This window comes from Sorghum bicolor, chromosome 4 (assembly GCF_000003195.3).
Source record: "Sorghum bicolor cultivar BTx623 chromosome 4, Sorghum_bicolor_NCBIv3, whole genome shotgun sequence".
Classification (NCBI taxonomy): Eukaryota; Viridiplantae; Streptophyta; class Magnoliopsida; order Poales; family Poaceae; genus Sorghum; species Sorghum bicolor.
The window spans coordinates 6,766,814-6,790,781 of NC_012873.2; the positions used below are offsets into that span (position 1 = coordinate 6,766,814).

At 43.6% G+C, this 23,968-nt stretch overlaps 3 protein-coding genes across 3 annotated transcripts; 1 reads left to right on the forward strand and 2 right to left on the reverse strand.

The window, feature by feature from the left end:
- LOC8082912 (putative F-box protein At1g32420) lies at positions 3,030-7,115 on the forward strand. The gene is made up of 2 exons (XM_021459408.1): positions 3,030-3,262; positions 5,461-7,115. Exon 2 carries the CDS (start codon positions 5,470-5,472, stop codon positions 6,721-6,723), a length of 1,254 nt encoding a protein of 417 aa, XP_021315083.1. The 5' UTR covers positions 3,030-3,262; positions 5,461-5,469; the 3' UTR covers positions 6,724-7,115.
- LOC8071645 lies at positions 7,025-8,745 on the reverse strand. Its single transcript, XM_002453448.2, has one exon. It carries the CDS (start codon positions 8,554-8,556, stop codon positions 7,162-7,164), a length of 1,395 nt encoding a protein of 464 aa, XP_002453493.2. The 5' UTR covers positions 8,557-8,745; the 3' UTR covers positions 7,025-7,161.
- Positions 16,295-17,687, reverse strand: LOC110434720. The gene has a single exon (XM_021459428.1). It carries the CDS (start codon positions 17,681-17,683, stop codon positions 16,295-16,297), a length of 1,389 nt encoding a protein of 462 aa, XP_021315103.1. The 5' UTR covers positions 17,684-17,687.

Genomic DNA, 23,968 nt, shown 5'->3' on the forward strand with positions numbered 1-23,968 from the left:
AAGCAACACAAATTCATATACTATTTCTCCAAGTAACATCTCACAACCTTATTTTTTTTAAGAGAAAATATCTGCAAGTGCCTCTCAAGTTTCAACAGCTCTGCAACAAGTTGATCTGCAAGAGCTTAAACAACTATCTGCATTTTCTATCATTTAAATGGCAATAGAACATGATTGGTTACTCATGAAGAAAAAGTTGAGAGCACATAGCTGTCACTCCAGTTTAGACCCCCAAACCAAAGGAAACAATGGAATCCACCTCAAATTCAATAAAAAATTGTCGAGAAACCACTACCTTAAGGGCATTTTTGCGAACACTGGTGGGCATCATCCATGTCAACCTGAGCCAATCGATGACTTCCTAATAGCAGTGCTCGAGGAAAAATCTCCTCAATTCCAAGCAGCGATCTAAATAGACAAGCAACTTGCAACCCATCCACGGAAGAAGCTGTGTGATACTGTGATATAAGTATCGGTCGATCTAATCCAGCCCTAGATTAGAACCTAAATGGATAATAAGAAACCTAAATGGATACCCCCATGAAGCATGGACTTGGATGGCCTGGACTAACCTGGATGCTGAAATCACCACCGAGGGAGTCCTTGTGGGATCCCTTGCCCGCAGCGAAGAAGTCCCATGTGGCAGCGTTGGTGGCACCGGGGCTTCGGGAGGCCTCGAGCATCACCGGGAGCTCCCTGGTCGAGGTCAACGGCAAGCCTGGTGAGATGTCGAACACAGAGAAGAAGGGGCCCTGTAGGGCGGTGTTGACGCGGTGCAAGGCGAAGAGCTTCCCCTCCTGCACCTTGCTGTACAGCAGCCCTTCCATTCTCATGGTTAATTCCTTCCTTTGTTGCTGCGCTGATCTGGGTGGGGGTAGTCGCGGCTCGGGCGGGCGAGGACGCGTACGTGGAGAAGGCCATCGGAGATCGAGAGGAGCGGGCACCGGCGCGGCCGCTCGGGCAGCGAGCTCGCGGCGGGGGGCGCGGCCACCGGCGTGCGCGCGACCAGCGGGCTCACGGTGGCGAAGGGGCGGCCACCGGTGTGTGCGCGGGCTAGCGACGGACGGAGCGCGGCCACCGGCGTAGGCGCGGCTCGCGGCGGGCGGCGGGGTGCGGCCTGTCTGCGGCCACTGGCATAGGCGCGGCTCGGGCAGCGGGCAGGCCGCAGCCAACGGCGTGCGCGCGGGGCGCGGCTCACGGCGGGGCGCGGCCGACAGCGCGTGGCGCGGCCACCGGCGTAGGCGTGGCTCGCGGCGGGCGGGGCGCAGCCTCCGGCGTGCGCCGCGGCGGGCGGATCCGGCGTGCCTGCAGCTGAGATGCATTTGGCTGAGATGCGTTTGGCGCAAGGCGCGGATCGAGAGGAGGAAGAGAGACCAGAAAGTGCGCGTGTTTCCTATAATATGCGGCGTGAGGCACGGGTCGCAGGTCAGGAGTGGCAGGCTGACGAAAACCAAAACCGCACCAAACAAATGTCCCAGTTTTAGTCTTTTTAGTTGTAGGAGATATGGCCTTTGATTTTAATGAAGATGATTTTTTGGGTACAATTTATTTGGTACATATAGTTGGACTCTTTCAGCGGGGGACGCAACATGAGGTGCACCAAGCATTGTTTTGAGTGTTCCATTATAGTAAAGATAATGACTTCCACGAATATTCTTATTTGATTTTAGTGATCAATTTTTTCTCCGTCTAGTTATGATTTATTTTTTTGTTTTTCATATGACCTCCAGGAATATTCTTATTTGGTTTTAGTTACCAAATTTATTCTCCTTGTAGTCATGACCACTAGGAATGTAATTCTTGAAAAGTAGTAGTAAATATGCTCAAGAAATTAAACTATTGTTCGTCCAATCATATCGTTTAAACACCATAAAAATGGTACACTATTATATGTTGTTTCTATTTCGGCCTTGTTTAGATTCAAAAAGTTTTTAGATTTTGACAATGTAGCACTTTCGTTTTCATTTGACAAACATTGTCCAATCATGGAGTAACTAAGCTTAAAAGATTTGTCTCGCGATTTACATGCAAATTGTGTAATTAGTTTTTTATTTTCATCTATATTTAATGTCCCATGCATGTGCCGCAATATTCAATGTAATGGAGAATCTTGAAAAGTTTTTGGTTTTGGCTAAACTAAACAACGCTGAAATATCATTTGTGTACGGGGGAGTTCAGCTAGGTCTTGTTTAGTTCATCCCAAAAACTAAAAATTTTTCAAGATTTTCCGTCACATCAAATCTTGCGGCACATACATGGAGCATTAAATATAAACGAAAACAAAAACTAATTACACAGTTTGCCTGTAAATCATGAGATGAATCTTTTGAGCTTAGTTAATATATGATTAGACAATATTTGCCAAATAAAAACGAAAATACTACATTACCCAAAACCAAAAAAATTTTGGAACTAAACAAGGCCCTACTCTAGTTATTATTATTGTTGTAGATATAATAGATAGGATAGCCCACGGAAAAGGTATAACAATCGGATATAAAATGATATTATGTTAGTTTTAGTGGAAGTTTTTTTATATATTTGATGAGATGAGATAACCCACGTACTAGAAAAGTAATGATATAATTTTATTTTATAATACCAACATTAAATACGTAGGACACGTTAGGTTTACGGTCGAATTACACCGCACATTTCACACCACAGTTTCCGCGTCCGTTTGGTTAGGTGCCGCACCTACGGTATGTCATGACATGAGCACAAGACCTATACCACACCTTATCAAAAAGCTCCATGAGAAAAATAGCCGCCACGGTCTTGCGCTGCCCCTGTTGTGGCTCGACGCGCTAGGCGCAGACTAAATTATAGTTATTCAGTCTTTTAGCGGTTCAACCGCCAGTTCGGTCGGGTCCTAATAACTGGGGGCTAAATAGGCTCGTAGACACGTGAAACTGAATAAAACTGTAAAACGTAAAGTCTTTGATTTACGTCACCGTCCAAATTCTAATCTAGCACCTGAAGATGTATTCATATATATCTAGCACCTGGAAGCTGGAATGGTACAATCTTTCTACTCCAGTGTCAGGCCGGGGAAGGCCCTACACGGACCGAGCTGCTGCCTCTGCCTGTATGCGGCAAACTTTTTTTTTTTTTTCCTTCGTCCATCAGACCATCACCGCCCCAGCGTTCTCTCGCTCGCTCGCTCTCGTGGGCCGTGGCGACGACTGGGCGGTCGTCGCCGCCGCCTAGGCCAGGTGCCCAGGTCTTCTCCGCCCCCTTCGCCGGCGAAGAGCACCACCTGGTACGTCCTCCCCTCGGTCTTCCCTTCCTGTTGCGCGAAACGGTGCACAACCCAAACCCTAACTTGGTATTCGTATTCGGATCTGATCTAGTTACGAGCGTATATGCATATATTACGGCTACGAACTTCGATTGCCTTGCAAAGAAATATGTATCCCCCTGTTTTCACCGGGGAGATGCTCTGAGATCACGTTGAAATGAGAAATATCATGCGAAGTGGAGTTCGGTTGGCAGAATGGCAGCACAAAGTGTGCTGTTCGTTGTATGATTGGCACCATTTTAGCCAGACCATTGGTTGAATCTACATCTGTTGGGAAACAGTTTTGATCCATCATGGGGAATAGGAATTATCTGTCAATGGAATTGGAAATGCATAGATGTGATCCTGATGATGGAACTGATCATAGTCTTGAACCTCTATTACCAACTTGTGAAGCAAAGGTTTATCCCTGCAGTCTTTTTTCGTTGGGGAAAACTTGCTTGGGACTTTCCTGCTTCTATGCAGATGTGGTGATTGGCTGATTGCATCGCTAACTTGGAGTTGGAGTAGAAATGGAAAGTGAAATAAAACTGCACTGAGAGATGCACACTAGCATACCTGATGGATGCTAAAATAACAAGTATTTGCTGTCCAAAAATGCTGATTTGTCCTTGATGTAGTCCAGTGATCTAAAATTGGAGATAAGGTTGGATCGGTTTAATATCTAACATGCGAGTGGTCAATAGTGCATTGTAAATGGTAGGGAGGGAGGCAAAGCATATTGATTGCGTACCATGCTTTGTTTCTTTTTTTTTTTTAATTTAGAACTTGTGAATTCAATATGCTTGTGCACCTTTTACTATTTCCGCCTTTAAGGTGAGTTTATTTTGATGCATGATCATTTAATATCCATCATGATAGCCCCGTACTGTTTTCCACTATGAATAACCCCCCCCCCCTTTTTTTTCCGCGCGTGGGGGTGTGGGGTGTATCATCTTCGTGATTCATAGAGCCTTGCATCTGTAGTACAGAGCATCTCCAGCAGCTCCCCAATACAATCCCTCATCCCCACAACCTGTCATATTGGGGGAGACGGGGTGATTTCATTGCTCCAACAGCTCACCTCAAATAGAGGGGGAGTTGCACCTCCCCCAATACTGTGGACCCCATGATAACTGTCACTTTTCTTGTTCCCTGCACACTGCCCACACCAGACCGCCATGGTCGCCGTCCTCCAAGCTACTCGGCAAACCAGGGGTTTGGACAACCGTGTGCGCCAGTATTGTATGCATGTGGCCAGCTCGTGGATCTGAACACTTCCTCGCCCGCGCCGCAGCTGGTGATGAGGACGCCTCCGCTCGACACCTTGTCTGCCGGCGACGGAGATAAGGCAGCAATGGCGATGAAGATAGGGCCGGTGTAGGGTGCGGGTGAGCAGGGAGCCAGCGGAGTCCGCGAGGACGAGGAGGTCCAGGGAGGGGAGGATGCGGAGGGCCACAAGCCGGAGGAGGAGAGTGCGAGGAGGGCTGGGCGGAGGAGAGCGGGGATCCCTGGGATGCAGCGGTGAAGTGGAGGAGGAGGGCGGCGGCCGAGGGCAGCGTGAGGGGCAGGAAAGTGCTAGCGGGGTGGGGAGCAGCAGGGAAGAAACACCCTGCCAGAGAGAAAGAGGAAAGAAAATAAAAAAATGTAATCTGACATGTGGGTCCTATATATATATTAGGCAAGAATATTGGTGATCTGCTGGACCATCTCCCCCAATATTCGAAAAAAGCAGTATTTGGTGACCATCGATACCATCCTATTGGGGATGAATTATTGGTGAGCTGCAGGAGATGCTCTTCGACTTCTATATCCGTTTCTGGAAGAAGTTTAATACTCTTTATTGCTTCATCAAAGTGGTGCATCCATAATGGTTTTGATGTTGGTTAGAACATGCCGGTGCGCATTTGATTCTGTATTTGTGTTCTACGTTTACTTTCAGTCATTTACGAATGAATTCACATAGCAGTACCAAATCCATTCCCTTATGATGTTAACTGCTCTAGTGGAAACTTTTATGTTGAACACTAAATGGCATATTTTTATTTCAGTACAATTTTGTATCAGCAAGCCAGTCTTTTTTTTGTTGCATAGTGATTACTGACCAAACCTTTACCTTGGACAGAATTGTAGATTGCATCCTTGGCATGGACTCTAACAATGATGATCTTGATAAGCAGAATGAAGCAATGGAAACTCAAATATTCATTCCTCAAGACGCCCAAGGGATTATCCTTGCTTTTCTTCCTGGCAGGGATGTTGTCAAGTCCCGCAGTGTATGCAAGTTCTGGCGAGACTGTGTTGAAGAACCTAGTTTTGTGGACCGTCACCTGAATAATGCTTGCCGCTTCCACCAGTCCATTGCTTGTTTCACCTCGCTTGATCATGGCCTAGTCCACATGTACACATTTGATCCTGCCACAATGAATTTCAGAAGCGTGGAGCTTGTATTCTCAAGTAGGTTTAACATGTCAGGCCCCTGCAATGGCTTGGTGTGTGCCTATGATATAAAAGGCGATGCTGAGGTCTTGAATCCCACAACAAGGAAGCATTTTAGGCTCCCAGATTCAGTACTCAAGGTACAGTCTCTTTACTCTGAATATTTTGTTGGATTTGTGCCCTCCACAAAAGAGTACAAGGTGGTCTCTATCCGCCACCATGTGCGGTTCTTGACATTTGAAATATGCACTATTGGTGCACTGTCGTGGAGGACATGGAGGACGATACATGAATCTGCAGAGCTCCTAAAGGCAACAAAGGCAGTTATTGTTAATGATGGCATGTATTGGCTACTTCTTAATGAGGCTTCCTCCCATTTGTGTCGAGAAATCCTGACGCTCAACCTGACAGATGAGAGGTTCTCAAAAATTCCCATCCCAGATGCTGTAAAAAACCATAATTTGGAACTGTTTGAAGGGGAAGGAAAGCTTCGTTTGTTGTCAACACATTCTGATGGATCTAACAATATAGTGTCGGATATTTGGGTGGCAGACTTGACTCGTCAAGACTGGATCCACTTGCAGACTATCATTCCTCGGATGCCTGTGGGCATAAGCCCAATTTTCCAGCTCAAGACTAAAATCTTCTTTGGCAACCAGAAGAGACTCCTCTGTGTAGATCTTCAGGATGGTACAGTTTCATACATCAACATGCCTTCTGGTGAGACTTTGATATCTTGTGGCATGTTTGTGGAGAGCTTTGCACCTGCTGTGACAGGTATGGTGAGCTCGACCGCATCATCGTATGGTATCCGTTCTTGTCTGGCTGAACCATCCTCAGCGGACCCTGGGCCATCTTTCCGTGGCGCAGGATCATCCTCTGCAAGCCGTGGGCGATCTTCTGGTCTCACTGGATGGTCCACAGCTGACCTTGAGCAATCCTTCAAGAGAACAAAGAGAACGACAAACATGCAGTGGAAGATATCAAAACATAGAGCAAGCTAGGAGCACCTGGCATGATCTATGGATTATCCTCTAGGCTATACAGCAGTTGGTTCCTTTTGCCCCATACAAGCTGCCATCTTTTGTGTAGAAGGTGCAATGCTGTATTTGCTCATTGCTATGGTACCATTGAAAGCAGCCGACAATGGGGCATAGTATACAAGAGGTAATCAATAAACATCAAGATCAAGTGACGTGGCTTTAACTATAATCTAATGCCTTTGGGCAGTGGTCTACTCCTGCTTTGTGGGGTTTATACAGTTGAAAAATGTTGAGGTTGTTGTTTGCTTTGTACTTGTATAAGTTGTAAACTGTATCTGTATGTATGTGTTGCATTTGTAAACAAACTGGACGAGTACAAGTGTTGCTTATACATGTAGGCCATTCAAACTGAAGGCTCTAAATTTGGAACACAATTTTGTTTCAGTAACATCATGCTGCTCACACAGTGGGCGACGACAGCGACGGCGGGAAGCCGAAGTATGGCCAGCAGCACTCGCCGGCAGCCCTGCCGGCGCACCGTGCCCGGCAGATCTTCTGGAACTCGAAACTCTTGACGTCGATCTTGAACAGCTCGGCGTCCCTGATGCGGTGGCTCGCCATGAACACCGGTTTTTCCTCGCTGACTTCGATGACGAGGCATCCGTTGGCCGTGCCCCGGAGGCAGAAAGGGCGGTGGTCTGTCTGCCACGGCAGCGGGATCGTCTTCTCCAGCTGCCACCGCCGCGCGCCCCCGCCGCCGGCTTCCGTGTCGTGCACGATCGTATAGTAGTGTAGATTGGCTTTGCCGCCGGGGTGGTGGAAGCCGTGCGCGAAGACGCCAAGCCTCCCGTCCGGGGCCTCCACGACGGCGACGTGCTCCTCCCAGTAGCCCGCCGGCGACGGGATGACCTCGAGGGAGAGCTCCATGGTGCGCGCGTCGAGCACGAGCCAGCGGCTGGTGAGGCAGTCCACCCAGTAGAAGCGGCCGTGCGCGTAGTGGCGGCGGTTCCAGACGGCGCTGATGGGGCAGCTGAACGGGGAGCGGTGCCTGCGCCAGACGAAGCAGTGCGGCGACTCGAGCGCGCGCCACCGGCCGTCGCGCGACGAGAAGGCGAAGGCGATCATTTTCCTCGGGGAGCGGGCCGTCCAGAACACGGTGAGGGGTGGGTCCGCGTCGGCGTCGGCCGCCTCGGCCTCGGCGGGCGCGAGGAAGGGCTCGCACGCGCGGCGGCCGCCGAAGACGGTGAGCACGCTGTGGACGGTGTCGGCGAGGTCGTCCGGGATGGGCGGGAGCAGGACGTAGCGGCGGGACAGCGGGTCGCAGACGGCGAGCTCGGTGAAGACGGTGCTCCCGGTGGCCGCCGGGACGCGGTCGAGGAGGAACCGGCCGTCGCGGTAGTCCCGGACCATCCACTCGGCGGCGGCGGCGGCGGCCTCAGCAGACCCAGCCGCGGCGGAGGGGTCCGCCGCCGCGGCCGGGAGGAACCCGAAGGAGAAGTCGGCCGCGGCGGCGACGGCGCTGGCGGCGGACGCCGCCGGGTGCGGCGGCTCGGCCGGGTGGAAGCCCGTGCTGTTGCCGTCGCCGCGCGCGCCGTCGGGGACGAGGGGGAAGGTGAAGACCCCGAGGAGCGAGCCGGGGTCCCGGTGCAGCGAGCGGTGGCGGCGGAGGAAGCGCGGGGAGTAGACGCGCGCGCGGAACGCGCAGCTCGCCGCCGCGGCGCGCGCCAGCGCGGAGCGCGACGGCAGGCGGAGCAGGATCTCGTCCGTGATGTCGTCGGGGATCTCGCGGGCCGGCTCCTCTCCCTCTCCGCCTCCGACTCCGCCGCAGTCGCCGCCTGCCTCGCGGCCGGCCATGCCCGCGCCCCTGGCTGAGCCGAGCTCCGAGGGGGTTGGGAGCTGTGCGCTGTGACTGGGACTTGGGTGAAAGAGAGAGAGAGAGAGAGGCGTGGCGTGAGCTGGAAGTGATGCGTGCGTGCTGCGCGGGCGAATAATTTATCCAGCGACATGTGTGGGGCGTGGTGGGCCGCGTGGCGAATCGCCGAAGTCGTGTTATGTGGGCCCATGGACAAATATAGAACTCGAAAGGCAACAGGGCTTGGCATCTCCGAAGCTTCAGCTACCAAAGCTCGTATTTTAGGCAACAGGGCTCGACACCAACAGGGCTTGCACTGCTGCTCCAGCTTCGCTCCATGTTTTTTAGCCAAACAGTTTCAGCTCAACGCACTCAGTTCGAAGAAAAAAAGTGTAGTTATGAGAGCACCTAAAGAGGTACTCTACAAACTCTAGTTTTTCGGGGAGCTGCTCCACGGCTGTGGAGCAGAGTTTGTGAAACAGTCCCAAACACCCTCTAATTAAAATATACTACTTCCAAATATAAGACGACCTCTTTATACTCTAAGAGCATCTCCAACAGTTTGCCAAATAAGGTTGCCATCTTTAAAAATTTGGTAAAACAATAAAATTTTATCTCCAACAGTTTGCTAAATGAGGTTGCTATTTTTAACAACTTGGTATTCCACCCCTCCGCGCGCGCATCTTTACGCGCGCGTATCTCACTTCGCATCGCGAGCTGCAGGCGTCTCACCGTCGGTACTGCTGTCAGGTGTCAGTTGATGCACAGCACCTTGCCGCCCTTGTGATGTTGCTGTCGGCTGTCAGGTGATGCACCACGCCTCGCCGTTGTCAGGTGTGCTGATGCTGCTGGTGGCCGGCAGTTTCTGCTTTGTTCCTGACGCGGATGCACTGATTTTGCTGCCTATTTATGAATGCGGATGCTCCTTGTTTCATGTTTCTGAATGCAAATCAAAATTTTCATAAGACAATAAACATTGTGGACATTTATTCTACTAAAAACTGAATGAAATATAAATCTAGATAATATGCAGGTTCTTTAAGTTGGGAACAGTAGGTCGTGGGCCTATTTTTTAAAAGTTTACTAAGTTAAAATAGCAAACTATTGGAGAGAGTCCGTTTTTTCACTTGCCATATATTTTAGGGAGTTGACAAATCACAATATTTGCTAAGTGAATTTTAGCAAACTGTTGGAGATGCTCTAAATAGGTTCTCTTTTGAGCTTAGGTCTTGTTTAGTTCACACAAAAAACCAAAATATTTTAAAGATTTTTCGTCACATCGAATTTTGTGACACATACATGAAACAACAAAATATAGTTAAAAACAAAAACTAATTATACAGTTTGCCCGTAAATCACGAGATGAATCTTTTGAGCCTAGTTAGTCCATGATTAGATAATAATTGATAAATAAAAATGAAAGTGCTACAATACACAAAACCAAAAAATTTTGAGAACTAAATAATGCATCATCGGTTAAATATGTTAGTCATTCAGTAGTATTTTTTCTCACAATAAATAATAGTACTTTCAGTCATGGTTTATTAGACAAACGAACATGCTCATAATCATGCTCTAGGTTCAAAAAATAATAATAATCGTACTCTAAATATTTGGTCATAAAATCCACTTAATTTTCCCCTGATCCGCACACAATGGACCCCAATCATAGCTTCAGTTTAGAATAATAATGTAACTCTAAATATTTCATCATAGACCCCATATTATTTTTAAAATATCATCGTTGAAATTGCTGGAGAGAGAAGTCGTTGGCCCGAGGTCGTGTTGAACCTCCTTTATTGACTTGGAGTCCCAATAATCAAATGCCAAATAGCGTGCCACATGTGTTGTCTGTTAGTATTACTCTATAAATTTAACTCATCATTTGCGGTGGAGATTGTACTCCCTCGCTAGACTTCATTTTTCAAGTTTAAAAATAGCAACAAAACTTATGACACTAAATTAATATTATTAATATGCTATAAAATATATTTTATATAATACGGCTATTAGAATAATGTACGTATTCAACTATTCATGCGTGATGGCAGATGGAGCATAATCTCGTCAATGCTAGTCAGCCTGATAGGCTGTGCTACTTCTGGTGGGCTGGTGGCTGCATTGTGGGGGCCGTGAGGTTTGGACAAATGCTATATCCACAGGAAAAAGTCTATCTTTTGTCTCTCACTTCACAAAAGTTTGTTTTTCCTCTCTCAACTCCAAAACCATACAAACAACCTCATCAACTTTTCAAATCATGCATTTTACCTCTCTGGAGCGGTTTCGAAAACGGTGTTGATACAGTGAATGGTGATTTTGCTACAGTGAGTCAGTGACAGTGGTTTTGTCTTTTTCTTTTTTTAATTATTTCACCTAAATCTTTGAAAAATCATAGTAAATCACAGACAAATTATAAAATGGAAAATCTATTTTTTTCACTCCACATAAGTAGATCTACACAGTAAACATATAATATGGTATCATTGAGTACAAAATTTTTGCAATAAAGGTTTTGTCTTTTTATTTTTTATTTTTTTGGCTGGACTTTGAAAAATCATAGTAAATCATAGAAAAAAAATCATAAAATAGAAAAATCTAATTTGTTGAACTCCACATGAGTATATATACACAATGAACATCTAACATGGGTATGCTTTAGGCTGACAGAATAATTATAGAAGCTACAACTATGAATTATTTCAATTAATTACAGAAAAACATAGATCTAAAGCTACAACAAAAAACTGTACTAAAGCATATGATATTACATATTTACTGTGTAGATATGCTCATGTGGAGTCTAACAAAATTTGATTTTCTATTTTATGATTTTTATGTCATTTGCTATGATTTTTTTTAAAATATTTAGTCAAAATAAACAAAGAAAAGACAAAACCTTTATAGCAAAAAACTTTATATTAAAGCATACCATATTATATGTTAATTTTGTAGATCTACTTACGTAGAGTCCAACAAAATTTAATTTTCTATTCTATGATTTTTTCTGTGATTTACTATGATTTTTCAAAGATTCAGCCAAATAAATATATAAAAAAAGATAAAACCACCATCACGGTAGCAAAACCACCGTTCACTATAGAAAACCGTCTTTCAAACCGCTCCAGGAAGGTAAAATGCACGGTTTAAAAATTTGAGAGATGTGATTTGCCTAGTTTTGGAGTTGGAGAAAAACGGACTTTTGTAAAAATTGGGGGAGAAAAAGTAGACTTCTTCCACCAAGATAATACTACTATCCCTAGTACTGTTATGATGAATACCTATTGCTCTTGCTGCTACATACCGTAGGAGTAGTACTACACAAATGTTTTTTTTTAAAAAAAAATTAAACTTTTATTGTATTGGAAACAAGTAACCGAGATGGAGATATGTTAGTGATATGCTCACGCCTAGGGATAGCGTGAGACAAGTCGTTGTGGCCCGATCTTCTCGTAGGATTCGCGAACTTGATAACTTGTCGCTGCGTGACCTGGTGAAGAGGCAGTGCACCGCGAGGCTGTCCACGCGACGAACTACCGAGACAATCACCCTTCCACGTACCGACGAACAGCCCACGCAATCACGCCGTATAGACGTGAAGGCACAAACTGGATGAACCGCAGTTCGGCGTTCTACAACTCCCTCAGGAATCGAAAGAACAAGTTTTGCAAGCCTCTCAAGACTCACGCATAAACAAAACTCCACGATTTTGTGTATTCTGAATTTTAACCAAGCAAGATGTGTCCTTTCATTGTCTAGTACAAGAGATATATATAGATAGGGGCGTTCAGCTTTGAATACATGACAGCATGCACATCCACTAGTGGATTTCGTGGCTGGTTCGCGCGTCTTCTCAGCTTCTGGCAGCAGTTACTAAAATGAGCATAACTCTTTATTGGGAAGTCTAAATAATGAACCGTTTGATGGGCTGCAACATAGACTTAAAGATGCTTTCATCCATCTGTAGAATGCCACGTAACTCCTTGTATTCTGTCCGTGGTGATGCTTGGAATTTGTACCATGGGTCAGCCATCTAGCTTCTGGTTGCCTTCTCATGCAGAAGTAATGAACCACCATTTTATTTATGCACACGATAGGCTTCTTGGTTCAGATGTCCAAAGGCTTGAATCCATCTTCATCCCATGCTGGTTCATACCCTCCATCATTCCTAAGGACATTGAAACAAGAACTCAAAAGTATAGGATCATTCAACATAAACTGATTATTAAACATAAGGTTAGCGTTCACCTGAGAATGAATTTCCTTCTCCAATTGTTTAGCTCTACTTCTTGTAATTGGACCACTTATATCAAGTGGAGTTTCATTTGAAGATGAATGAATGCTAGGGATGTCCTCATCAGCCTCCCCCTCTTGAGAAGGAGTCGTCCTCGACTCAGGCTCACCAACAAATGGAAGCAAGTCTTTGACATTGAATGTTGGACTAACATTGGAATATTCAGGTGGCAGCTCAATTTTGTATGCATTATCATTTATCTTTTTTAGAACCTTGAATGGACCATCACCTCTAGGTGATAACTTACTCTTACGTTGTTGGGGAAATCGATCCTTGCGTAGATGCAACCACACGAGGTCACCGGGCTGAAATGTAACCTTCTTCTTACCTTTGTTCGCTTGCTTTGCATATTGTGCTGATTTCTTCTCAATATTTCTTCTTGTCTCATCATGTAGCTTCTTGATAAAGTTGGATCTCTTCGCTGCATCCAAGTTAACTTGTTCCTGTAATGGTAAAGGCAAAAGATCCATGGGAGTATGTGGCTTAAAACCATAAACAATTTCAAATGGACAAAAATTTGTTGTGGAATGTAGTGCCCTATTATAAGCAAATTCGACATGTGGAAGACATTCTTCCCACTGCTTCAAATTCTTTTTTAGCACGGCACGCAGCATGGTGGACAGGGTACGGTTGACAACTTCAGTTTGCCCATCCGTTTGTGGGTGACAAGTGGTGGAAAATAACAACTTCGTGCCAAGTTTAGCCCATAATGTCTTCCAAAAATAGCTCAGGAATTTTGTATCTCGGTCTGAAACAATAGTCTTTGGCACTCCATGTAAACGAACAATCTCCCTGAAAAACAAATCAGCAACGTGTGAAGCATCATCGCTCTTGTGACATGGAATAAAATGTGCCATTTTTGAGAAGCGATCAATAATAACGAAGATAGAGTCCCTCCCCCTCTGAGACCTTGGTAATCCCAGAATAAAATCCATGGATATATCTTCCCAAGGTACAGTTGGGATTGGTAATGGAGTATAGAGACCATGGGGATTAAGGCGGGACTTAGCTTTCAAGCAGATTATGCAGCGCTCGACATGTCGTTGAACATCACGTCGCATATGTGGCCAAAAGAAATGATCAGAGAGCATGTCCAATGTCTTTTTGATGCCAAAATGACCAGCTAAGCCACCAGCATGTGCTTCCTGTAAAAGAACTTGACGAATCGAGCAGGCTGGAATGCATAGTTGTTAGTTCGAAATAAAAAATCATCATGTACATAATACTTGTCCCAGCCTTTTCTAGCAATGCAATGAGAGAAAGGTTCTTTAAAATCAGAATCAGTTGCATAGAGTGTTTTAATGGATTCCAAACCAAGCACTTTTGTATCTAATTGTGTAACCAAACCACACCTGCTTGACAAAGCATCTGCAACAATGTTATCTTTACCACGCTTATGTTTAACAACATACGGAAATGTTTCTATGAACTCGATCCATTTAGCATGTCTACGATTCAGTTTGCCTTGACTTTTTAAATATTTCAAAGCTTCATGATCAGAATGGATGACAAATTCTTTAGGTAACAAATAATGTTGCCAAACTTCCAAAACTCGAACTAAGGCATAAAGCTCTTTATCATAGACAGAATAATTCAGATGTGGACCATTTAACTTTTCAGAAAAGTAGGCAATAGGTTTACCTTCTTGAAGTAGCACACCTCCAATGCCAATACCACTTGCATCACATTCAATCTCAAAAGTCTTACCGAAGTTAGGTAGCTGCAGCAGTGGTGCTTCACAAAGCTTTCTTTTTAACTCTACAAAGGCTTGCTCTTGGTCATCTCCCCATTTGAATGGAACATCCTTCTTTGTCAAGTTGTTAAGTGGTGCAGCGATCGTGCTGAAATCTTTAACAAATCGTCGATAGAAACCTGCAAGACCATGGAAACTTCGAATTTGGCTCACATTTGTAGGAGTAGGCCAATCCTTTATTGCCTTAACCTTCTCTTCATCAACCTGGATGCCATCTGCAGTCACAACAAAACCAAGAAAAACAACACGATCTGTGCAAAATGTGCACTTAGCAATGTTGGCATACAATTTCTCTTCCCTCAAAACAGCAAGTACTTGATGGATATGATCAAGATGTTCATCAAATGATTTGCTATAGATCAGAATATCATCAAAATAAACAACTACAAACTTGCCAATGAAAGCTCGTAAAACATGATTCATTAAGCGCATAAAAGTTGAAGGAGCATTTGTCAAGCCAAAGGGCATCACAAGCCATTCATACAAGCCAAATTTGGTTGTAAATGCTGTCTTCCATTCATCACCAATTTTCATGCGAATTTGGTGATAGCCACTGCGTAAATCAATCTTGGTGAAAATAGTTGAGCCGCTCAATTCATCTAACATGTCATCAAGCCTAGGAATGGGATGGCGATATCGTACAGTTATAGCATTAATGGCACGACAATCGACACACATGCGCCAAGATCCATCTTTCTTAGGGACCAAAAGTACTGGAACAGCACAAGGTGATAGAGATTCACGAACATACCCTTTGTCCAAAAGCTCTTTTACCTGTCGCTGAATTTCTTTGGTTTCTTCAGGATTAGCACGGTAGGCTGGACGATTGGGAAGAGAAGCTCCAGGTACCAAATCGATTTGATGCTCAATACCACGGAGTGGAGGAAGGCCAGCTGGTACCTCATCAGGAAAAACATCTTCAAAGTCCTGTAAGAGATCAAGAACAGCACTAGGCAGCGATGAAGGTAAATCGTTAGTTGAAAGTAGGACCTCCTTGTGCAAGAGCACAAAGAATGGGGCTGTGGTGTTCCTCACTTCTCTCAAATCACTCCTGCTCACAAATAAGCACTCATTTTGGTGGTGTTGTTTTGTAGTGGAAAGAGGCTTTATGTGGCTAGATTGGTTAGAAGTCTCTCCCTTACTAGTGTTGGCAGCCTCACTCAATTTTCTTTTGTCAGATTCTTCTTTTTTCATGCGAGCCACATCTGAAGCATAGATCTCTTCTGGAGATAATGGAACAAGAACCACCTTCTTGTCGTTGTGGATGAAAGTATACTTGTTAGACCGCCCAAAGTGCACCGAATCCACATCAAACTGCCATGGACGACCCAACAGCAAATGGCATGCTTGCATGGGTACAATATCACAATCAACCTCACCATGATAGTCACCAATGGAGAAAGACAAACGAACCATGGATGAGACCTTCACTGTCCCTGAATTATTCAGCCACTGCATATGGTAAGGGTGTGGATGGCGGCGTGTTGGTAGGCCAAGCTTCTCAACAAGCAAGGCACTAACAATATTATTGCAGCTCCCACCATCTATGATGAAACGACACACTTGACCTTTCACTTTGCATCGGGACTGAAACAAATTATGACGTTGTCCTTGTTCAGCAGCAACAAACTGAGTGAAAAGAACTCTTCTAACCACCAAATAAGGAGATGATCTATTCATTTTAGAAGGCTCCAAATCAGGAAAAATCAGCAAGCAACTCATCAAAATCAGCACTAGTAATCTCATTAGAATATGGAGAAATAACATCTTCTATCATGTCACTGGGAGCAAAAGTTAGAATAGGTTGAATAGCTAAACAATTCAGACCTAGCTCAAAAGTACCATCCTCAGCTGAATACTCACAAGTGTCAAGAGTATGATCTGCAAAGACATTGTGAAACTTGTCCTCCTCTTCACTTTGTGAATCATATGAACCATCAGCAAGGGCAATAATCGTACGACGATTGGGACATTCAGCTTGCTTATGCCCATGACCACCACACTTAAAACACTCAATCTTGCTTGTATGCCTTGGGGCTGCAGTAGCAGAGGAGCTGGACTGAGTAGAGCTTACAGCTTTGCCTTTGGAATCAAAATGTTTGGAAGAAGTTGCACGAGATGTAGGTGTGTGCACCCCTGACCCGTGCTGCTGTGACTGGCGCCATGAAGTAGCACTATTATGAGCTGAAAATGAAGCACGATCTTTATAAGATCCAGCAAGTTGTCGTTCTGCCCTTTTTGCAAAATGTACCAACTCAGTGAGACATGTGTAGTTTGTCATATCCACTTTATCAGTAATGGGCTTATTGAGGCCAACCAGAAATCGAGCCATTGTGGATTCCTCATCTTCAGTTATCCCTGTACGAAGTAAACACATTTCCAATTCTTGAAAATATTCATCAACAGTACGAGTACCTTGCACAAGACGTTTTAGCTTCAAATGTAGATCACGAGAGTAATATGCAGGAACAAAACGACGTCGCATTTCCCTCTTCATGTCTTCCCAAGTAATACGATCATGTCCAGCGCGTCGGAGTTCAGTACACACTTGATTCCACCAAGTGATTGCATAGCCTGAAAACTCAATTGCAGCAAGCTTTGCTTTCTTGACAGGAGGATAAGGATACAAATCAAAGATCTGTTCAACCTTAGTCTCCCACTCAAAATAATCATCAGCACTTTCTTTTCCATTAAATTTTGGAATAGACACTTTCACTTTGCTTAAACCATCATCATCAAGGCGACGGTGGCGGTCACGATAACCACGATGGCCACCATGGCGATGATCATCCATGTCAGACAACATATCATCATCACCATCATAATCTCGTCCACCTCGAACAGGAATGCGCCGAGCACGACCAAAATTAAGAAGACCATGACCACGCCCGCCACGTCCACGACCAGCGGGACGACGCGGTGGCTCATCCTCCTCGTCAATATCATCATCCTCATTTGGTGGCGGTTCTCGACGTGGTATGTTCAATTGGAGAGTTTGGAGCTGCTGCACCAAATCATTCATTTGTGTACGCAACTCCTGAAATTCCTCCACCGAAACAGCGGCACCATCTCCACGTCCTGCCATGTTAGTAGAGGAAAAAAAAGGACAATATATATGTGGAATCACTCCCTCACCACTTACAAAACAAGTTCTTTCTCTCCCTGAAAAGAGCAAGAACCGGGGCTGCGATCTGTAGGGAAGAGTGATTGTAACAGCGACGACGGTGCAACAACTCACGGTGCTTTAAGTGGAGCTTGGTGGGGTAATATGTTAGTGGAATGCACTGAAATGTAGTGATGCAAAACCAAATAATAATCCAAGAACAGAAGTCTAAGTTGTTGAATATAAAGGAAAGGATGCACAAAGAAAGGAATGAGATGTAGTAAGTGGATAGATGATCACCAATTTGCACCAACCGAAAACTTGTTGCTGCCCAAACCCCTTTTTGGTGTGCTGCACACAGTTCTCTTTTTGTTTTTCTTTTTTTTTTCTTTCTTGCTTTTCTTTTTTTTTCTCTTTTTTTTGGAACAAAAACTCGTTTTCAGTCCTTCTTTTGACCCATAGACATCTTTTCTTTTAACCTCTGTGTCAAACGCAGCACAACTTTCAACTAAAGGGGATCACTAAGATGGATGGTGCAGCACAAAAACAAAAAACTGCGGTGGGGAATATGTGGCGGTTAGAAAACAAGGGTGGGATGGGTGGGTATTTTTTTTTGTTTATATATACGCAGCAAGCAATGATGATCAGATCAAGGGTGGGATGGATGGGTACATGCAGCAAGCAATTTGATGATTAGAACAAAGATAATAACTAGAACAATGTGGAAAAGAAAAATTCAGCAACTAGACAAATATTAAAGGATTAAAACTCGATAAAGCAAACTACAAAATCAGTAGCACATATGAATTTGGGCTGTAGGTTTTCTTTTTGGCTCTCAGTGGACAGTAGGTATTTAAACTCTATCCTACCAAAATCAAGAACAATCCTACCGAGGAAACGAAGGCTTTGATACCAGATGATATGCTCACGCCTAGGGATAGCGTGAGACAAGTCGTTGTGGCCCGATCTTCTCGTAGGATTCGCGAACTTGATAACTTGTCGCTGCGTGACCTGGTGAAGAGGCAGTGCACCGCGAGGCTGTCCACGCGACGAACTACCGAGACAATCACCCTTCCACGTACCGACGAACAGCCCACGCAATCACGCCGTATAGACGTGAAGGCACAAACTGGATGAACCGCAGTTCGGCGTTCTACAACTCCCTCAGGAATCGAAAGAACAAGTTTTGCAAGCCTCTCAAGACTCACGCATAAACAAAACTCCACGAGTTTGTGTATTCTGAATTTTAACCAAGCAAGATGTGTCCTTTCATTGTCTAGTACAAGAGATATATATAGATAGGGGCGTTCAGCTTTGAATACATGACAGCATGCACATCCACTAGTGGATTTCGTGGCTGGTTCGCGCGTCTTCTCAGCTTCTGGCAGCAGTTACTAAAATGAGCATAACTCTTTATTGGGAAGTCTAAATAATGAACCGTTTGATGGGCTGCAACATAGACTTAAAGATGCTTTCATCCATCTGTAGAATGCCACGTAACTCCTTGTATTCTGTCCGTGGTGATGCTTGGAATTTGTACCATGGGTCAGCCATCTAGCTTCTGGTTGCCTTCTCATGCAGAAGTAATGAACCACCATTTTATTTATGCACACGATAGGCTTCTTGGTTCAGATGTCCAAAGGCTTGAATCCATCTTCATCCCATGCTGGTTCATACCCTCCATCATTCCTAAGGACATTGAAACAAGAACTCAAAAGTATAGGATCATTCAACATAAACTGATTATTAAACATAAGGTTAGCGTTCACCTGAGAATGAATTTCCTTCTCCAATTGTTTAGCTCTACTTCTTGTAATTGGACCACTTATATCAAGTGGAGTTTCATTTGAAGATGAATGAATGCTAGGGATGTCCTCATCAGTTAGCGACATCGAAGTTTGTAGCACATGCTTGATATTATAGACTGAAGAATGAGCAAGTGCCTAGGAAGGGGAAAAATACATACATGCCTTGTTCGTTGGCGGAAAGTACTGTTGACAGATTTATTATGAGAGAAAAATACTGCTGAATGGTTGTCAGATTCAGCTGATAAGCCCAAGCGAACAAAGACAACCGGATATTTAACCATCTTGCCTTTTTAGCAAGAGGTACCATCATCTATCTTTTTTTTCTCTATATATCTTGAATTCTTGATTATCGAGTAGCTTCTTGTTTGCTTAATGTCCTGCACTTCAACATGCATTGACCAATATCCAAGATGAGTGCGTGGCAATCTAGAAATTGTCAGTTAGCAGAGTTGAATCTCGGAGATCAGTGTAATACCTAGCTTAGCACCAAAAAGGAGGGCGTGGGCTTCATCCTCCGAGTGTTCCAAAACCTTAGCAATAACTACATGAAAGAAGAAACATGGGAAATACTTCTAACAGCTAAGTGAGAGTGAGAACTACAATTCCACTTTAGGTTTGGATTTTAAGAGTCTAGGTGTAAAAAAAATCTATAACCCTCATGAATTTGCATGGTACTCAATCCATTCCAAATTATAAGACGTTTGTCTTTTTTGACACCAAGTTTAACCACTCGTCTTATTTAAAAATTTATACAAAATATTATTTCTTTTGTCATGGCTTGGTTTATTAATTAAAGTTTTTCAAGAATGACTTAAATTTGACTATATTTGTATAATTTTTTTTTAATAAGACGAGCAGTCAAATTTGAAATTAAAAAAGTGAAACGTCTTATTATAATTGGGGAAGAAGGGAGTACCAAAAAGAGAAGCACCCACAATATATAGTACAGTAAAAGTTGCAGTAGCATGTGCAATAGGCTCAGGTCTAGTACTACCTTCAGTTTCTATATTGTGAACACCATCAATACTCAATAGGCTCGTGTAACATTCTTGCAACCGCACACACCATTTGTTGAGCATGTGCGCGGCACGTGTGGTCGTGCTGGAACTTGGAAGAAGAACTACCACACCGTGACAGATGAGATGCGATATTTTTAAGTTAATATATTTTATTCATAACCTCGCTTATTCAGGTTAGGAAATAAATAAAGCCTTCAGGGCGCGTCGTCGTACTCGTACGTACCACAAGTTGGACGATGGAGACAAAAATGTTTGCTTCAATTTGCATTTCCGTCGTCGTGAGCGACGGGTTTTGCTTCAAATTAATCACCTTAGCTTGAATATTAAGGGCTTGTTTGGTTCCTTTTGCTAAATTTTAGCTAGCTAAAATTATTTTAGCTACTCTTGAGTGACTAATGGAACTAAACTATTTAAGCTTATTTTAATCAATGTGTTTGGAACTTTAGCTACTAAAGTGACTAAAGTTTAACTAGCTAAAATTTAGTAGGTGGAACCAAACAAAGCCGAAGTTTGAGAATGTCGCCAAAATATCAACCAATGCAAGTGCTTTTCACCAATATAATGAAGTATCAAGTATAGTTGCTGCCAAAGTTCTTATTATACGGAGTATCATGTATAGAATCCGCGAGGCATCGCAGCGAAGAAAAATGACAATAGGAGTACTAGTGTGGTAGAGTAACAAGAATATCTATATATTTATATATGGCCTGCCTGGCTTCTGTGGACTGTAATGGGCCTTTTAGCTATTTGCTTGGTGCAGCTCTATTAGCTTGTTCCAAGAGCCACGTATGTATATACGATTTGGAGTTGTTAGGGTATAAAACAAAATGGTTTATGTGTATATATTTTTCGTTACATATAAGTTTTTAATAATCAAATTTAGCCTATAAGATATATTTTTTTTAGAAAAGATGGCTAAAGCTTTGCCACAAATTTTTTAGATGGAGTGTTCGGCCTACTTTTCTTTGTTGGTCAACCCTGAACTTTGGAACACTGTCCAAATAACTAACAACTTTGTCCCACGACTTGCTCGATCCTGAACTAACTTGGTCGAAAGGAAAAAAAAACCTTTAATTAGCAACTCTACAACACGTTTGAGCTTATCAGCCGATTCAGACAGTCATTCAATAGTATTTTTCTCTCACAAATGAACGATTTGTTTTGATTGCCCCTCTTCTTCTTGTTGTTTTGCTGCCCTGCTTCGATTAGCACCGTGAGGACATCCATCTTTATCTTGGTGAGTGGACGCTCGAAATGTTGTGCATAAAATGCAAATTGGACAGATTCCTGTGTTGTTGGTGGCAATAAGTCTTCTAATTTTTTGACAAGCAACTGGGATTGCTCCTTTTCCTTTTGTGGTTTCGGATTTCTTGGCTAATCTGGCTAATCTAATGCTTTTACGTTGTGGGGTAAAGACAGAGGGTCTTGGAGGTGTGGTTCAGATGTGTTTCCCATTTCAATGTCATTGGGTTCTTCTTCAGCAATTGCTTCTGGCATTTGTGGGATTAGAGGAGCTAGAATAGATTTAGAAATTGAACCTATAAACCCATCAATTGTAATTGCCTTAGCTATCGCAGTTGGGTCTTGTGGCGAAGTGGAATCGAACTCTTTCTCAACAAAATTAGAAGGAAACTGAGGGATAACCGGCTCCTGCAGTCTAGGAGAGATGGTATTATGATCATTGACAGTTTCCCCAGCATTACCATGTAATAGATCAGTGTGTACCAGGTCAACAACCAACTTCGGTTTTCCAATCTCTGGAGGTAAGCCTTCCAAACTAGCACCAAGTGTTGATGCCTAATTACCATTAGCAACCTCAAGTGGTGGAGCTAGAGCAAATATTAGGGGGTGCGCTTGCCTTGTGGGTGCGTATAATTTTACTATGTGGGTGCGAATATGGTGAAAATTTAACCACAATCACTGTTTTTTGATATATTTGTGGGTGCGGCTGCACCCATTAGGGCACTCACAATACAGACTCTATCATAGAGTCTAAAGTTATTTATTACCTCGAACAATGTGGACTTAAAGACTAAATAAGACTTGAAGTCTTATTTTTTTTCTACCTCTTTCTTCAATAAATATGCTGCCACATCAGCAAAATATCATAAATAATATATAATTAATTGTCTTAGACTCTATGATAGAGTCTTGCATTTTGAGTGCCCTTACGGTCTATATAGATCCGCCGATGGCAACCTCCGCATCCTCCCTTAAATTCTGCATTGGTTGATTTGGTTCTACTGCGGAACATGATGGTCACTGTTCCACCTTGTAGGATTTTTGTCGGTGCCTCTATTGGTGGGTCCTAATCTTTATGATGGTATTACCATCTCCATTAATCGTGAGTTTGCATCAAGGGATGCAAGGGAGTAGGATGTTGGGCAGCTTGCAGAGATTTACAGGGCGAGATTCAAACAACATGGGATCACAAATGTAGATACTTTCATTAAAAAGAGGGATAGAACCCAACAGGATGAGACGCCCATCATCAGCAATAGCAGGTGTCTTTCCCCCATGATATGAGAAATAGGCGTAGCGAAGGATACCTTATGGTGTCTATTGCTCCTACTACTAAGGCTTTGTTTTTTTTTCTTTTTTGCCAACATAGCCTTGTTTAGTTGCACCTAAAATTTAAAAACTTTTCAAAATTCTTCATCACATCGAATCTTGCGGTACATACATGGAGCAATAAATATAGATAAAAAAATAACTAATTGTACAGTTTGTCTGTAATTACGAGACAAATCTTTTGAACCTAGTTAGTCAATAGTTGAATAATAATTGTCAAATATAAACAAAAATATTACAGTACATAGAAAATTTTCACCTAGGTAACTAAACAACGCCAACATGAGCCTCAACCTTCTTTGAACCAATGACATGGTGATTCCTGTCCAGATCTTTACTGCATTTGCAATCGAAACCCCTTCGCATTCCCTTGGATGAACATGAGAATTGACTCTCTTCTCTCTCCCAATGTTGTGGTAGAAACTGAGAGTGGAAGCCACTCTGAAGGGACGAATGAAATCTGGGTTGGTGAGGTACAATGTACTCTGGAGACAGGTTAGAGAAAGTCTAAACTTGGAAAAAGCTTCCCTGTTCCTAACAACTCCAGCAGCGAGAGTATACATTGGGTCAGGTCAAATATTTGAGACACATGTAGTACATGTTTGCGGAGTCCAAATTAAACATGTTTTGGTCTGTGCAGATATGTCCTCAGCTTGCGTGCAACTTGTGGTATATGTGGAGTGCGCAAGGTGGGGTGTCTGGTCGAAGGTATTAAAGTTTAACGGTTGTAGCATTTTTGTTTTATTTAGCGATTAGTGTCTAATTATAACTAGGCTTAAAAGATTTGTTTTGTAAATTACTCTCTAATTGTGTTTTTAGCTCCGTAAATAGTTTATATTTAATATTTCATGCATGTGTCCAAATATTTA